The sequence below is a fragment of the Oncorhynchus keta genome, chromosome 21, assembly GCF_023373465.1.
Source record: "Oncorhynchus keta strain PuntledgeMale-10-30-2019 chromosome 21, Oket_V2, whole genome shotgun sequence".
In the NCBI taxonomy this organism is placed as follows: Eukaryota; Metazoa; Chordata; class Actinopteri; order Salmoniformes; family Salmonidae; genus Oncorhynchus; species Oncorhynchus keta.
Window position 1 is genome coordinate 46416404 of NC_068441.1, and position 17108 is coordinate 46433511.

The 17108-nt window shown below is 43.6% G+C and overlaps 1 protein-coding gene across 1 annotated transcript; it reads right to left on the minus strand.

The window, feature by feature from the left end:
- Positions 1–240: 240 nt before the first annotated feature.
- LOC118373224 (1,25-dihydroxyvitamin D(3) 24-hydroxylase, mitochondrial) lies at positions 241–17108 on the minus strand. Its single transcript, XM_052474601.1, has 12 exons — positions 16801–17108; positions 16449–16639; positions 16258–16351; positions 16063–16156; positions 15701–15792; positions 11588–11699; positions 5168–5319; positions 3482–3648; positions 2794–2872; positions 2477–2674; positions 825–936; positions 241–475 (listed from the first exon to the last, which is right to left on the minus strand). The coding sequence occupies exons 1-11, from the start codon at positions 17059–17061 to the stop codon at positions 826–828; spliced, it is 1551 nt and encodes a 516-aa protein (XP_052330561.1). The 5' UTR covers positions 17062–17108; the 3' UTR covers positions 241–475; position 825.

Below are 17108 nucleotides of genomic sequence, written 5' to 3' on the forward strand. Positions count from 1 at the left end.
CAAAATCAGAATGTGGATTAAATATATAAAGAATTGTATGAATATATTCTAAGAACTACTAGTGTTCCATGTAGGCCTACATCATGTTGACACTATAATTGCACTTTATACACAATGAAAAGAAACACAAGTAGACTTTTTACATGTATATAATTTACCATAAGAACACAACGTATACAAAAGTCATCATTTCATTAATATATTTGACACAAGAACAGTTGTGCAAGATTAGTGGGCAGTAAGTACAGCTGCTGTATCGTACAAGTGACAGTGATCAACAAGTAAACTGTCATATTTAATTGTTTAAATATATTTAATATTAGTTTGAGGTATATTGGACAGGATTACATAAATACATATTTATATCTGAAATAGTTCATTGTTATTTACAGAGCAGCAATATGTGGAGTCTCTCGGGACGTTCAGGCCCACAACTCATCTCCCTGTTGTGAAGTCCAAATGGGCTGTATTTGATCTGTTCGGGAAATAAATATTCATATGGAATCAAATTTAATATTTAAAAACATGCTGATATGTTTCCTGACTGTTTGCGAGTTTAATATAACTTTTTTGTAGTCCCCCCCCCCCCATACATTATTTTATATGCTGTATTTATGTGTTATATACATTTGAGATATGTTATATATATACAGTACCAGTCAAAAGTTTGGACACACTTACTCATTCAAGGGTTTTTCTTTATTTGTATTGAATAACAGGTATACATTACAATGAACAACAAGACATTACAATGACTAACAGGAAAACATTACAATGATTTAAGTATATGGGTGATTTTGAGGTACAGCGAGTTTTATTCTTACCTCATCGTCTGATGAATGCCACAGGGAGTTCACGGTTGGGAACTAGCATCCCAGAATGGATAACATCAACTGGTTCACAATCTGTCGCCACAACTTCATAATCCCTGACCACCTTATAGAAAGAGGGGGAAAAAGAGCAGGAAGGGCATGTAAAAAAGAACATCAGTATCAAATGAGGTGAGAGTCACATGGTGAAATAAAAATATCTTTCAAATTTGAAACACATTGTAGGACAACGTCTTTTTGGAACAATGTATATGCAGTGAATTCGGAAAATATTTAGACCCCATTGACTTTTTTTTTGTTGTTACATTTCAAACTTATTCTAAAATGGATTAAACTGTTTTTCCCCCCCATCAATCTACACACAATACCCCATAATGACAAAGCAAAAACAGGTTTTTAGAAATTTTGCAAATTAGGTTAGATGGGGATCGTCGCTGCACAGCTGTTTTCAGGTCTCTCCAGCGATGTTCGATCGGGTTCACGTCCGCGCTCTGGCTGGGCCACACAAGGACATTCAGAGACTTGTCCCGAAGCCACTCCTGTCTTGTCTTGGTTGTGTGCTTAGGGTCATTGTCCTGTTGAAAGGTGAACCTTCACACCAGTCTAAGGTCCTGAGCGCTCTGCAAGAGGTTTTCATCAATGATCTCTCTGTACTTTGCTCCGTTCATCCGTCCCTCGATCTTGACTAGTCTCCCAGTCCCTGCCACTGAAAAACATCTCCACAGCATGATGCTACCACCACTATGCTTCACCGCAGGGACGGTGCCAGGTTTCCTCCAGACGTGATGCTTGGCATTCAGGCCAAAGAGTTCAATGGTTTCATCAGACCAGAGAATATTGTTTCTCATGGTCTGCATCCTTTAGGTGCCTTTTGGCATTCTCCAAGCAGGCTGTCACGTGCCTTTTACTGAGGAGTGGCTTCTGTACGGCCAATCTACCATAAAGGCCTGATTGGTGGAGTGCTGCAAGGAAGGATGTTCTACAAACTCTGGAGCTCTGTCAGAGTGACCATCGGGTTCTTGGTCACCATGCTGACCAAGGCCCTTCTCCACCAATTGCTCAGTTTGGCCAGGTGGCCATCTCTAAGAAGAATGATTGAAGAATGATGGAGGGCACTGTGGTACATCTACACATTCCTGTCTCGCAGCTCTACGGACAATCCCTTTGCCCTCAACACTTGTTTTTTGCTCTAACATGCACTGTCAACTGTGGGACCCTAAATAGACAGGTGTGAGTCTTTCCAAATCTTATCCAATCAATTTAATTGACCACAGTTGGACTCCAATCAAGTTGTAGAAAAATCTCAACAATTGTCAATGGAAACAGGATGCACCTGAGCTCAATTTCGAGTCTCATAGCAAAGGGTCTGAATAACCATTTGCGAAAATGTCTAAACATCTTGTTTTTGCTTTGTGATTATGGGGTATTGTGTGTAGATTGATGAGGAAAATGTTTTATTTACTCAATTTTAGAATAAGGCTGTAATGTAACAAAATGTGGAAAAAGTCAAGGGGTTGGAATGCTTTCCGAATGCACTGTAAATTTAAGCCTGATTCAGGAAGAGAGAGTAATATTCACGTGTTCAGCACTACCTGCAGTGATATTACAATTTTGGCGACATGGCGGTCACAGGAGGTTGTTCTTACCCAGCAGAGTGCCAACTGCAGCTGTAGCTCTGCCAGACGCCGCCCGATGCACATCCTCTTTCCAATACCAAACGGCACATGGGCAAAGGGGTTGATGGGTCTGCTTTCTCTTAACCAACGCTCTGGCTTAAACAGGCTACTGTGCTCAAAGTACTCCTCATTGGCACCGAGAGCATGGCTGTTGATCATCAACACTGTCTGCAAATGAAAAACAAAAATCTTGATTAGACATCAATCAAATGTACATGTTAATTGATCCGAGACTAATCAACCGAACATGTGCTCTTAAATGAGGGAATTGGAAGTAACCCACGTACCCCCTTGGGAATGGAGTAATCCCCCAACACAGTGTCTTTGTCTAAGGTCCGACTCGTGAAGGGAACTGAGGGCGATAACCTGCAGGAATTTGAAAACATTGCTTGGGAATATAGCCTTGAAGCAGGGGGATGCATGTACATGTAAGCTCTTTAGGATCAGTTAAACATACTCAAACCATTTCAAACGGAAAGTTTAAAGGAAATATAACTAACCCCCTGTCAAACGTTATAAGCATTCTCTGCGTGAGTTTACGCATTAAACTCTCAAAACACTTGTTACGTTTCAAACTCTTGTGACATCATGAGATTTAGTGTTATTATCGGTGTAGTAGTACTAAGGTATTTAAGGACAACAATGTGACCTTACTGTTGTTGTTATAAGCTGTAGTGAATGGTCACCCAGTCATCATACCTAGTTATCTCACTATAAACTGCTTGCCTACAGTTTTTGAATTACTGAGGTCATGGCTGGTTTGACATTACGCAACTACTCCATTGATTTGGAGTTGAGAAAAATGTATGTGTGTACTCTGTCAGTATCTGCAACTGTATGGTTATTTCAGATTAAGATCTGAGGGGTACCGATAGCCTATAGCTAGCCTACTTCATCTGTTCTGCACTTGTGTTTGAGTATACAGTACAGTCTGTGGTGTTGTCGTTTTTGCGTCAGTGGAATATCTTACTGTACCTCATGGACTCCTTGAGGCAGGCCTTGAGGTAGGGCATTCTCTGGAGGTGCTCAGCCCTGGGAGTCTGATTGGCAGGAAGAACTTCTCTAATTTCCTGGAGCAGCTTCCCCTGAGCGCATGGGTTACGGGAGAGGTTGAAAATAGCCCACAGCAAGCTGTTGGCAGTCTGGAAAAAACATCAACAGAGAGAGAGAGACAGAGAGACAGAAAGCAAGAGAGAGAGGCCGAGAGAGGCAGAGAGCAAGAGAGACAAACAGACAGAGAAAGAGAGAGAGAGAGGGATGGGAGAGATGTCAGACTCAGAGAGATACTATGAACTGCATTCCATAGAGGGGTCCTACAGTTAATGGAGCTGAGGAATGTGCAGGGTTCCTCAGGATCATTTTGTTCCTTCTCTCACAGGGAGGGAATACCACTTAAAATGTGGAATGCAAAAAGTCAAAGGTCAAAGTAAGGAATGTAAAGGATTAGGTATCATGTTTTCCCTGCTTATTGTTCTGAAAATAGAATAGTGAAATAGGCACTGGTGCAAGTGAATGATAAATCTGGCCCTATCCTTGTTTGAAGGACAGAGATTCAAAACCGGGTCTCAAGACAGTTAGCCCGCTAAAGCTAATGCCTCGGCGTAAAGCAAGCCGTCAGGTCTCAAGACAGTTCGCCCGCTAAAGCTAATGCCTCGGCGTAAAGCAAGCCGTCAGGTCTCAAGACAGTTCGCCCGCTAAAGCTAATGCCTCGGCGTAGAGCAAGCCGTCAGGTCTCAAGACAGTTAGCCCGCTAAAGCTAATGCCTCGGCGTAAAGCAAGCCGTCAGGTCTCAAGACAGTTCGCCCGCTAAAGCTAATGCCTCGGCGTAGAGCAAGCCGTCAGGTCTCAAGACAGTTAGCCCGCTAAAGCTAATGCCTCGGCGTAAAGCAAGCCGTCAGGTCTCAAGACAGTTAGCCCGCTAAAACTAATGCCTCGGCGTAAAGCAAGCCGTCAGGTCTCAAGACAGTTAGCCCGCTAAAGCTAATGCCTCGGCGTAGAGCAAGCCGTCAGGTCTCAAGACAGTTAGCCCGCTAAAACTAATGCCTCGGCGTAAAGCAAGCCGTCAGGTCTCAAGACAGTTAGCCCGCTAAAGCTAATGCCTCGGCGTAAAGCAAGCCGTCAGGTCTCAAGACAGTTAGCCCGCTAAAACTAATGCCTCGGCGTAAAGCAAGCCGTCAGGTCTCAAGACAGTTAGCCCGATAAAGCTAATGCCTCGGCGTAAAGCAAGCCGTCATGTCTCAAGACAGTTCGCCCGCTAAAACTAATGCCTCTGCGTAAAGCAAGCCGTCAGGTCTCAAGACAGTTAGCCCGCTAAAGCTAATGCCTCGGCGTAAAGCAAGCCGTCAGGTCTCAAGACAGTTAGCCCGCTAAAGCTAATGCCTCGCCGTAAAGCAAGCCGTCAGGTCTCAAGACAGTTAGCCCGCTAAAGCTAATGCCTCGGCGTAAAGCAAGCCGTCGGGTCTCAAGACAGTTAGCCCGCTAAAGCTAATGCCTCGGCGTAAAGCAAGCCGTCAGGTCTCAAGCCACGTTATTCATCGCAGTTCACCTAAAAAACTGGAGGCCCTATCACACTTCAATGTTGTGACGCTACATTATTAGCAAGGATACTCAACATGCGAGCGTGGTTCATCGAACCAGCTCTGTTACATTATTGATCCTTACCGTCTCCACTCCTCCAATCTGGAGCTCTGTGATGGCGGCGTACAGCTCCTTCTTGGACAGGTGACTGTGGCGGTAGATGTCACCCAGAAAGTCGTCACCGGGCCCCGTTGTCTCTGTGTGGTGCTTTATCTTCTTGTCTATGTAGACTTTGGCTAGAGACAACAGGAAGAGAAAAATAGGAACTAATAAACGGATGGATATATAGAGTATAAGGTAACAATTACTTCACATTTTAAAGCCATTCTGAGGGTCAACTTCATTCACCAAAACATGGATTCCATTTGAGAAAAGCTGCAACCAGTCATAAAACAATGATAATTGTAAACATCTAAAAACATGAAGACTATAGTAAACATGCCCTAAAAATGACCTGTAACGGTATTCGTCGTCGGAAGAAGTGGAATCAACGGACCAAAGCGCAGCGTGGTAAATGTCCATGCTTGGTTTATTAAAACTGAACACTAACAAAAATAAACAAGAGAATAACCGAAACAGTCCTGTAAGGTGAAAACACTAAACAGAAAATAACTACCCACAAAAACCCTGTGGGAAAAAGCTACCTAAGTATGGTTCCCAATCAGAGACAACGATAGACAGCTGTCCCTGATTGAGAACCATACCAGGCCAAAACAAAGAAATACAAAAACATAGAAAAAGGAACATAGAATGCCCACCCAAATCACACCCTGACCAAACCAAAATATAGACATAAAAAGCTCAGGGCATTCTTTCAAAAGCCAGCAAACACCTTTCATCTCCTGAAGTGCAACATACAATTGTTTAAGCATATGTTGCAGAGCAGTGATTCAAATATGTTTTTCTGAATATCGATCTTAAGGGGGTTAGCCATCAGTGACAGAGTTGACAAGCCACTGAACGAGTTGACAACAGATACTCAAAACAGACGTATTTTTGCCTCTAAAAATACAAGTTCAATACAAAACATTTGTAAAATATGGAAAATTATTAATTTGAAAATCCCTAAATTGAGTTGAGTTGACGTTAGACAACATTTTTAGAAGAGAGTTGTCACGACTTCTGCCGAAGTTGGTGCCTCTCTTGTTCGGGCGACGTTCGGCGGTCGTCGTCACCGGCTTTCTAGCTGCCATGGATCTACGTTTATTTTTTCCATTTGTTTTGTCTTGATTGTACACACCTGGTTCCCATTACATTATAATTATTTTCCCTATTTAACCCTTTGGTTCCCATGATGTTTTGTGTGTGATTGTATCTTGTTAGTCTTCTGTGTTATGGTGTGTTATCCCTGTGTGGAATTTATGGTTGTTTATTTTTCGAGTAAAGTACATAATGTTTTATATTTTTTATATATATATATATTTTTTTACCCTGTTTTCTCCCCAATTTCGTGGTATCCAGCTACTATCTTGTCTCATCGTTACAACTCCCGGGGCATGTGCGTCCTCCGATACACAACTGCTTCTTAACACAGCGCGCATCCAACCCGGAAGCCAGCCGCACCAATGTGTCGGACGAAACACTGTGCACCTGGCAACCTTGGTTAGCGAGCACTGCGCCCGGCACAGGAGTCGCTGGTGCGTGATGAGACAAGGATATCCCTACCGGCCAACCCCTCCCTAACCTGGACGACGCTAGGCCAATTGTGTGTTGCGACAGAGCCTGGGCGCGAACCCAGAGTCTCTGGTAGTACAGCGCCCTTAACCACTGCGCCACCCGGGAGGCCCAAAGTACATTATTTTACTCAGTTCTTTGTCCTGCGCCTGACTCCGTCCTCACCTCTGCACACTGACACCTGACAAGAGTAGATGTTTTACAGAGATAAAAAAAAAAATCTTCATTCAAGTGATATACAAAATAGCAATTTAGTTCTTCCTCAGTTGCTTTATAACTTTATAACAAATGTATAACTTTATAGCATATGTCACGACTTCCGCCGAGGTTGGCTCTCCTGCCCGTTCAGGCGGTGCTCGGCGGTCGTCGTCACCGTCCTACTAGCCACTACCGATCCTTTTTTGTGTATCTGTTGGTTTTGTCTGAATGTTTTCACCTGTGTGTTAGTTTATTAGTATCTGTATATAATGTAGGTTGTCCCGCCCTTGTTTTGTGCGGGATTGTTTGTTTTGTCATTCATTTCGTCTGTTGGTGTTATTGTGTTTATTATTCTCCGGTTAGTCTGTTATCCTGTTTTGGATAATTTCACCCTGTGTGTTCTTGGGTTGACCGTGTTTATTTTGTTCACCGGAGAATAAACTTTATAGTTATCTGCTCTCTGCGCCTGATTCCACCCACCTTGATTAGACGTGACAGCATATTTGAACTAAAATTAATATTCTATCAGGCAGATAGAGTTGGCAGTTTACTGTTGTGACCATGGCAATTTCGATATTGTTTGTTTAAATCTATCAAAAGTAGAGAACTAAGTGTAATGAGGACATGAAGAAGGGGTCCGTCGTATGATATAGCTGTCCCTGCTTATTCCTGATTCATTTAGGATTTTTGACAAATCTGACAGTTCACCAAATCTCTGGACACATTTTTTAGGAATTTTGATACAGTTTTGATAGAAATATTCTTTAAAGTCACAGAAGGCTATTGCAAGAAACTACATTAGATAACTTTTCAGTTAATAACCATTATTGCCATATATTTTAATTTTAAATACTTTTTGGAAGAGTTTGACTATTGAATCCTTTACCTCCGGACAAGGGCATTTCAAGGCATAGAGCCGACATGGACATTAGTAATATTGAAAGTATTTAGAAAATTCACAAACAAATATTTTCACTTATAACATTCCTGTAAATGCAGATTTTAAGCACAAATAATGCAACTAAATATTTTTTTTATATAAAAAGAAAGACTCCCTGCCGAACAAGGATTGTCCCAACTTTCAAGAATCCCTGAGCTAATTTCCAACCCCTTTTGCCATGAGACAGAGAAAATGTTGCAGTTTTAAAGCTAATTTACTGTAATAAAGAACATTATATAGTTCATTATATAATTCATGGCTATCTGGGGGGCACAACTTCAGGGAGGTTCGAAGCTCATTGGCCTCCTGCCTAGGGTGTTGTGCTACACCAGTGAGTGTGCGTGTGTGTGGGGGGGGCACGGCCAAGCAAGCAACACAAAAAACGATCAGTGGCAAAGTCCTGAGCCAACATTCCACACCTCCCTCCTCCCCTCCAGCCCTCTATCCCGCCATCCCTCCCACTATTACAAATACAAATATTTGGGAGACTTCTCCCTCTTAGGTCATCCGGTTTACTACCACTCTGGCGGTGTCATGTAAGAAGTGTAGAGCCAACTGCATTGATCACAGAGGCACCCTGCTCATATCTCTCTCTCTGCTATCACCTGACTGGAAATGTGCTCATAACAGTTTGTGGGTCATACATCATCTGGAGAAAGAGCTGCAAAACACGCGCTGTGGTGTAGGGATTGGGGGGTTGCCTAGGGAGGGGTTGAAAGTGAATGTGGCGGCCTGAGAGGTTTCATCAGGGAGAGAGGACATGGAGAGGAAGTTCCTTTAGAGGGAGGTGGGCTGGACGTGAGAGCGAGGGTTGGAGGGTTGATATGGAGGTTGTGAGTTTAAGAAAGGGGGAAAAGAAGATTGTTGTTTTAGACGTGGTTTAGACATGGAAGAGAGGTTTCAGGGGGGACAGAGGGGACATGGAGGGGAGGTTTCAGGGGGGACGGAGGGGACATGGAGGGGAGGTTTCAGGGGGGACATGGAGGGGAGGTTTCAGGGGGGACAGAAGGGAACATGGAGGGGAGGTTTCAGGGGGACAGAGGGAACATGGATGGGAGGTTTCAGGAGGGACGGAGGGGACATGGAGGGGAGGTTTCAGGAGGGACGGAGGGGACATGGAGGGGAGGTTTCAGGGGGGACAGAAGGGACATGGAGGGAGGTTTCAGGGGGACAGAGGGGACATGGAGGGGAGGTTTCAGGGGGACAGAAGGGAACATGGAGGGGAGGTTTCAGGGGGGACAGAGGGAACATGGAGGGGAGGTTTCAGGAGGGACGGAGGGGACATGGAGGGGAGGTTTCAGGAGGGACGGAGGGGAGGGGACATGGAGGGAGGTTTCAGGGGGGACAGAAGGGACATGGAGGGGAGGTTTCAGGGGGGACAGAGGGGACATGGAGGGGAGATTTCACGAGGGACGGAGGGGACATGGAGGGGAGGTTTCAGGGGGGACAGAAGGGACATGGAGGGGAGGTTTCAGGAGGGACGGAGGGGACATGGAGGGGAGGTTTCAGGGGGGACAGAAGGGACATGGAGGGGAGTTTTCAGGGGGGACAGAAGGGACATGGAGGGGAGGTTTCAGGGAGGACATGGAGGGGAGGTTTCAGGGGGGACAGAAGGGACATGGAGGGGAGGTTTCAGGGGGGACAGAAGGGACATAGAGGGGAGGTTTCAGGGGGGACATGGAGGGGAGGTTTCAGGGGGGACAGGGAGGGGATGTTTCAGGGGGACAGAGGGACATGGAGGGGAGGTTTCAGCGGGGACATGGAGGGGATGTTTCAGGGGGGACAGAAGGGAACATAGAGGGGAGGTTTCAGGGGGGACAGAAGGGACGTGGAGGGGTTTCAGGGGGGACAGAAGGGACGTGGAGGGGAGGTTTCAGGGGGGACATGGAGGGGATGTTTCAGGGGGGACAGAAGGGACATGGAGGGGAGGTATCAGGGGGGACAGAAGGGACATGGAGGGGAGGTTTCGAGGGGGACAGAAGGGACGTGGAGGGGAGGTTTCAAGAGGGACGGAAGGGACATGGAGGGGAGGTTTCAGGGGGACAGAAGGGACATGGAGGGGAGGTTTCGGGGGGACATGGAGGGGATGTTTCAGGGGGGACAGAAGGGAACATGGAGGGGAGGTTTCAGGGGGGACAGAAGGGACGTGGAGGGGTTTCAGGGGGGACAGAAGGGACATGGAGGGGAGGTTTCAGGGGGGACAGAAGGGACATGGAGGGGAGGTTTCGGGGGGGGACATGGAGGGGATGTTTCAGGGGGACAGAAGGGACATGGAGGGGAGGTTTCAGGGGGGACATGGAGGGGAGGTTTCAGGGGGGACAGAAGGCACATGGAGGGGAGGTTTCAGAGGGGACATTTTTTTATTTTTTTTTATTTTTTTATTTTTTTTTATTTGTTATGCCATTTAGCAGACGCTTTTATCCAAAGCGACTTACAGTCATGTGTGCATACATTCTACGTATGGGTGGTCCCGGTAATCGAACCCACTACCCTGGCGTTACAAGCGCCATGCTCTACCAACTGAGCTACAGAAGGACCACGACATGGAGGGGATGTTTCAGGGGGGACAGAAGGGACATGGAGGGGAGGTTTCAGGGGGGACAGAAGGGACGTGGAGGGGAGGTTTCAGGGGGGACAGAAGGGACGTGGAGGGGAGGTTTCAGAGGGGACATGGAGGGGATGTTTCAGGGGGGACATGGAGGGGATGTTTCAGGGGGGACAGAAGGGACATGGAGGGGAGGTTTCAGAGGGGACATGGAGGGATGTTTCAGGGGGGACATGGAGGGGATGTTTCAGGGGGGACATGGAGGGGATGTTTCAGGGGGGACAGAAGGGACATGGAGGGATGTTTCAGGGGGACAGAAGGGAACATGGAGGGGAGGTTTCAGGGGGGACATGGAGGGGATGTTTCAGGGGGACAGAAGGGACATGGAGGGGAGGTTTCAGGGGGGACAGAAGGGACATGGAGGGGAGGTTTCAGGGGGGACAGAAGGGACATGGAGGGGAGGTTTCAGGGGGACAGAAGGGACGTGGAGGGGAGGTTTCAGAGGGGACATGGAGGGATGTTTCAGGGGGACATGGAGGGATGTTTCAGGGGGACAGAAGGGACATGGAGGGAGGTTTCAGAGGGGACATGGAGGGGATGTTTCAGGGGGGACATGGAGGGGATGTTTCAGGGGGGACAGAAGGGACATGGAGGGGATGTTTCAGGGGGACAGAAGGGAACATGCAGGGGAGGTTTCAGGGGGACATGGAGGGGATGTTTCAGGGGGGACAGAAGGGACATGGAGGGGAGGTTTCAGGGGGACAGAAGGGACATGGAGGGAGATTTCAGGGGGACAGAAGGGACATGGAGGGAGGTTTCAGGGGGACAGAAGGGACATGGAGGGAGGTTTCAGGGGGACAGAAGGGATGTGGAGGGGAGGTTTCAGGGGGGACGGAAGGGACATGGAGGGGAGGTTTCAGGGGGGACAGAAGGGACGTGGAGGGGAGGTTTCAGGGGGGACGGAAGGGACATGGAGGGGAGGTTTCAGGGGGGACAGAAGGGACATGGAGGGGAGGTTACTTTAGAGGGATGGGGAGGGGAGGTTACTTTAGAGGGATGGGGAGGGGAGGTTACTTTAGAGGGATGGGGAGGGGAGTTGCAAGCAAGAGTCAGTGGACATTTAAAAGGTGTTAGAGGTTGTTTGTACCTATGCTGAATATACGGTCCCATGCCATAGTGTGGGCCTGCCACGTTTTGGTGTTCAGTCTTTTGTGGAGCTCCACTGGCGTGACCATCATTATACCAAATGTGCTCATCATCTACATAGAGAGAGAGAGAGAGAGAGAGAGAGAGAGAGAGAGAGAGAGAGAGAGAGAGAGAGAGAGAGAGAGAGAGAGAGAGAGAGAGAGGGAGAGAGAGCAAGAGAGAGCGAGAGACTTTAAATGTAAAAATCAAATAAAGACATACAGTAACAATCTATTTTTGCAAGTAACCATTCATTCATTTCCAAGGTCTTCCTACAGTATTTCAATGGCAATTTATAGCACATGGCCATGGTTACTATAACAAAAAATGTTATGACCTTTTTTACGATGTTTTTGTCTCCTGCATGTGGTATTATTGATTTGCTCCAGTAATTTACAGCCAGCCCCCAGCCGAGAGATAGTCTATTGCACATCAGTAACTGTCGCTGTGGCGATTATAGCCCACTCATTCACGTGAACTCAATGACCTGCGCTCTTTCTATAGGCTCAGAGAGGGAGCCTGCAGCCTAGGTGTGTCACAAAAAGCCAGTGCTAAGAAGCTACTCCAAAAATATAGTTCACCAAGATACACATTACTTCACACCAGAATAAGTTAAGCTACACTAAAGCTTTAGAGCCCTAGCTCTAATGCCCTTTAGAAAAACATAATTTAATTAACTAAAGTCACTTTGAACAAGTAGCCTCCGAACTGCTTAGTGAAAATTATAACAAAATTTTATAACATGTAAATCTGAAGTGTCATCGACGACAAATTGCAAGAACAGTTCACTAGAGTCAGATTGTTAAGAGAATGTAATTTAACGTGGTATTTTTTTCCTATTAAAGACAAAAAGTGAGAATTAGGCACACAAAAGTGTTTCAAGTTACTATTAGGCAGGTCTGAAATTATTGACTACTTCACATATGTTTTATTATATTTTTGCAAAAACAGTAGTGTGTAGTTCCAGTAGTTATCTACACTGCTACATGATAAAACAGTAGTGTGTAGTTCCAGTAGTTATCTACACTGCTACATGATAAAACAGTAGTGTGTAGTTCCAGTAGTTATCTACACTGCTACATGGTAAAACAGTAGTGTGTAGTTCCAGTAGTTATCTACACTGCTACATGATAAAACAGTAGTGTGTAGTTCCAGTAGTTATCTACACTGCTACATGGTAAAACAGTAGTGTGTAGTTCCAGTAGTTATCTACACTGCTACATGATAAAACAGTAGTGTGTAGTTCCAGTAGTTATCTACACTGCTACATGATAAAACAGTAGTGTGTAGTTCCAGTAGTTATCTACACTGCTACATGATAAAACAGTAGTGTGTAGTTCCAGTAGTTATCTACACTGCTACATGGTAAAACAGTAGTGTGTAGTTCCAGTAGTTATCTACACTGCTACATGATAAAACAGTAGTGTGTAGTTCCAGTAGTTATCTACACTGCTACATGATAAAACAGTAGTGTGTAGTTCCAGTAGTTATCTACACTGCTACATGGTAAAACAGTAGTGTGTAGTTCCAGTAGTTATCTACACTGCTACATGATAAAACAGTAGTGTGCAGTTCCAGTAGTTATCTACACTGCTACATGATAAAACAGTAGTGTGTAGTTCCAGTAGTTATCTACACTGCTACATGATAAAACAGTAGTGTGTAGTTCCAGTAGTTATCTACACTGCTACATGATAAAACAGTAGTGTGTAGTTCCAGTAGTTATCTACACTGCTACATGATAAAACAGTAGTGTGTAGTTCCAGTAGTTATCTACACTGCTACATGATAAAACAGTAGTGTGTAGTTCCAGTAGTTATCTACACTGCTACATGATAAAACAGTAGTGTGTAGTTCCAGTAGTTATCTACACTGCTACATGATAAAACAGTAGTGTGTAGTTCCAGTAGTTATCTACACTGCTACATGGTAAAACAGTAGTGTGTAGTTCCAGTAGTTATCTACACTGCTACATGATAAAACAGTAGTGTGTAGTTCCAGTAGTTATCTACACTGCTACATGATAAAACAGTAGTGTGTAGTTCCAGTAGTTATCTACACTGCTACATGATAAAACAGTAGTGTGTAGTTCCAGTAGTTATCTACACTGCTACATGGTAAAACAGTAGTGTGTAGTTCCAGTAGTTATCTACACTGCTACATGATAAAACAGTAGTGTGTAGTTCCAGTAGTTATCTACACTGCTACATGATAAAACAGTAGTGTGTAGTTCCAGTAGTTATCTACACTGCTACATGATAAAACAGTAGTGTGTAGTTCCAGTAGTTATCTACACTGCTACATGATAAAACAGTAGTGTGTAGTTCCAGTAGTTATCTACACTGCTACATGATAAAACAGTAGTGTGTAGTTCCAGTAGTTATCTACACTGCTACATGGTAAAACAGTAGTGTGTAGTTCCAGTAGTTATCTACACTGCTACATGATAAAACAGTAGTGTGTAGTTCCAGTAGTTATCTACACTGCTACATGATAAAACAGTAGTGTGTAGTTCCAGTAGTTATCTACACTGCTACATGATAAAACAGTAGTGTGTAGTTCCAGTAGTTATCTACACTGCTACATGATAAAACAGTAGTGTGTAGTTCCAGTAGTTATCTACACTGCTACATGATAAAACAGTAGTGTGTAGTTCCAGTAGTTATCTACACTGCTACATGGTAAAACAGTAGTGTGTAGTTCCAGTAGTTATCTACACTGCTACATGATAAAACAGTAGTGTGTAGTTCCAGTAGTTATCTACACTGCTACATGATAAAACAGTAGTGTGTAGTTCCAGTAGTTATCTACACTGCTACATGATAAAACAGTAGTGTGTAGTTCCAGTAGTTATCTACACTGCTACATGATAAAACAGTAGTGTGTAGTTCCAGTAGTTATCTACACTGCTACATGATAAAACAGTAGTGTGTAGTTCCAGTAGTTATCTACACTGCTACATGATAAAACAGTAGTGTGTAGTTCCAGTAGTTATCTACACTGCTACATGATAAAACAGTAGTGTGTAGTTCCAGTAGTTATCTACACTGCTACATGATAAAACAGTAGTGTGTAGTTCCAGTAGTTATCTACACTGCTACATGATAAAACAGTAGTGTGTAGTTCCAGTAGTTATCTACACTGCTACATGATAAAACAGTAGTGTGTAGTTCCAGTAGTTATCTACACTGCTACATGATAAAACAGTAGTGTGTAGTTCCAGTAGTTATCTACACTGCTACATGATAAAACAGTAGTGTGTAGTTCCAGTAGTTATCTACACTGCTACATGATAAAACAGTAGTGTGTAGTTCCAGTAGTTATCTACACTGCTACATGATAAAACAGTAGTGTGTAGTTCCAGTAGTTATCTACACTGCTACATGATAAAACAGTAGTGTGTAGTTCCAGTAGTTATCTACACTGCTACATGATAAAACAGTAGTGTGTAGTTCCAGTAGTTATCTACACTGCTACATGATAAAACAGTAGTGTGTAGTTCCAGTAGTTATCTACACTGCTACATGATAAAACAGTAGTGTGTAGTTCCAGTAGTTATCTACACTGCTACATGATAAAACAGTAGTGTGTAGTTCCAGTAGTTATCTACACTGCTACATGGTAAAACAGCAGTGTGTAGTTCCAATAGTTATCTACACTGCTACATGATAAAACAGTAGTGTGTAGTTCCAGTAGTTATCTACACTGCTACATGATAAAACAGTAGTGTGTAGTTCCAGTAGTTATCTACACTGCTACATGGTAAAACAGTAGTGTGTAGTTCCAGTAGTTATCTACACTGCTACATGATAAAACAGTAGTGTGTAGTTCCAATAGTTAGCTACACTGCTACATGGCAAAAAAGTAGTTAACACAAGCAAAATTATAATTTAATTCAACTACCACCAAGCTACTGCAAATTCGAGTTAAACTATTAGTTGTAGTTCACTACTTCCCAATACTCCAGAAAGATCACTAAGGTTATCAAGTTGGGGGTCTTCAGCTGCGCCCACAATACAGTCTACCCTTCACTATGCAGATAGTAATTCGATGTGTAAAATCATGAACCACTTACTGTTTTTATGGACATGATAAAGGTCATAGCCTCCTCGTTGACGTTGTCATGCAGAAGTCCGAATCTTTTGTCATAGAGCACTAAGCAAATGGCTGTAAGTATAACGAGGATCAACAATCAGATCATAAACATTTGAAAACATGAATTGATTTATGAATGAATGAGCTCATGCTGAGAAACAAACAATTATACCGTGTATTCATTCTAATAAGAGGTTTACTAAATTGTTTTTTTTAACAATAACATTATATTTAGAATAATGTAATGTATTTAATACATCTGAATTAGATATAAGCAACAATTGATATCTAACTACAAATATGTTCGTTATTTATAGCCTAATCATTCAATAGAGTACGTACTCTCCATTGACCATTTATTAAATTCGAAGTACAAGTCCTCAAATCGTCCATTGTCAGTCACTTGTCCAATTCTACTAACGAAATCCGACAACACCTACATTTTGGAGACAGAAATGACAGTAAATACCAGACATTCTTTGATCAAATTCACGTTGAATTGTACTGTTTTAACGCAGAGAAAATGATCTTACAAACCTGATTTATTTTTCCATCAAGTTTCGCGACTTCGGTGGGTTTCATCAATTTCTGCTGAAATGCGCTTCTCATCCTCTGCCAGTCTTTCCCTTCCCTAAAAATCATGCGGGGAAATATGAGCTATTTTTATCTGTATACTACTGCTAAGCAAATAGCTTGATATCATATTAATATTGAAAATTGCTACTTACCGAATTAGAAGTCCATATGCTTCGTCTCTGAAGTCTCGGTAGGCTTTCCAGGGTTTAATCTCCATACGCTGCGGGTAAACGCTCTCATTTCTGTAGAGCGTTTCCAGCAAGCAAGGTGCGCCAATATGGACCGATTCAAAGGAGCCGAGTTTCATCCGGAAAATCTTGCCGAATTTCTTGTGGTAATCAATCTAAAATAAATAAATATAATTCACAATACATTTACTTCACCCAAAACAAATGTTATTGTTTATTAAACTGTGTATATTTTCTCTAGAAAATTAAATGTTGTTTTCAATGCTTAATGTTATTAATCCTATAGCCTAATTATAATAATTGTTTTATCATTTACCAATGCATCATGTTGTCTTTGCAGCCCTCCTTTGCGGAGTAGTTCTATCAAACTGCCAAATAAGGGCCAATTGGTGGGTCCAGGTATCGAATAAAGGCTCTGAGTTTGCAAGGGAAGACTTTGTCCACAAGGCGCAACCTCCTCAGAATCCTTCGGGTCCGTCCTGGACACTGAAGACGTTGGCTTGTAGTGCTGCAACCCAACCGTCTTCTTCTTTAACAATTCGACAATCTGTTTTACCTTTTGGATTTGTGCCCTCATTCTCTCAACCAGCGATAGGCTAATAGCGGATATGCACTGGGGCACTT

Excerpts from the sequence above, each read along its gene's own strand:
- LOC118373224 (XM_052474601.1), bottom strand. The coding sequence starts at position 17,061 with ATGAGGGCACAAATCCAAAAGGTAAAACAGATTGTCGAATTGTTAAAG. Across the intron at positions 16,157-16,257 it reads TTGATGGAAAAATAAATCAG|GTGTTGTCGGATTTCGTTAG; the intron begins GTTTGTAAGATC and ends TCCAAAATGTAG. Across the intron at positions 11,700-15,700 it reads TTATCATGTCCATAAAAACA|ATGATGAGCACATTTGGTAT; the intron begins GTAAGTGGTTCA and ends CTCTCTATGTAG.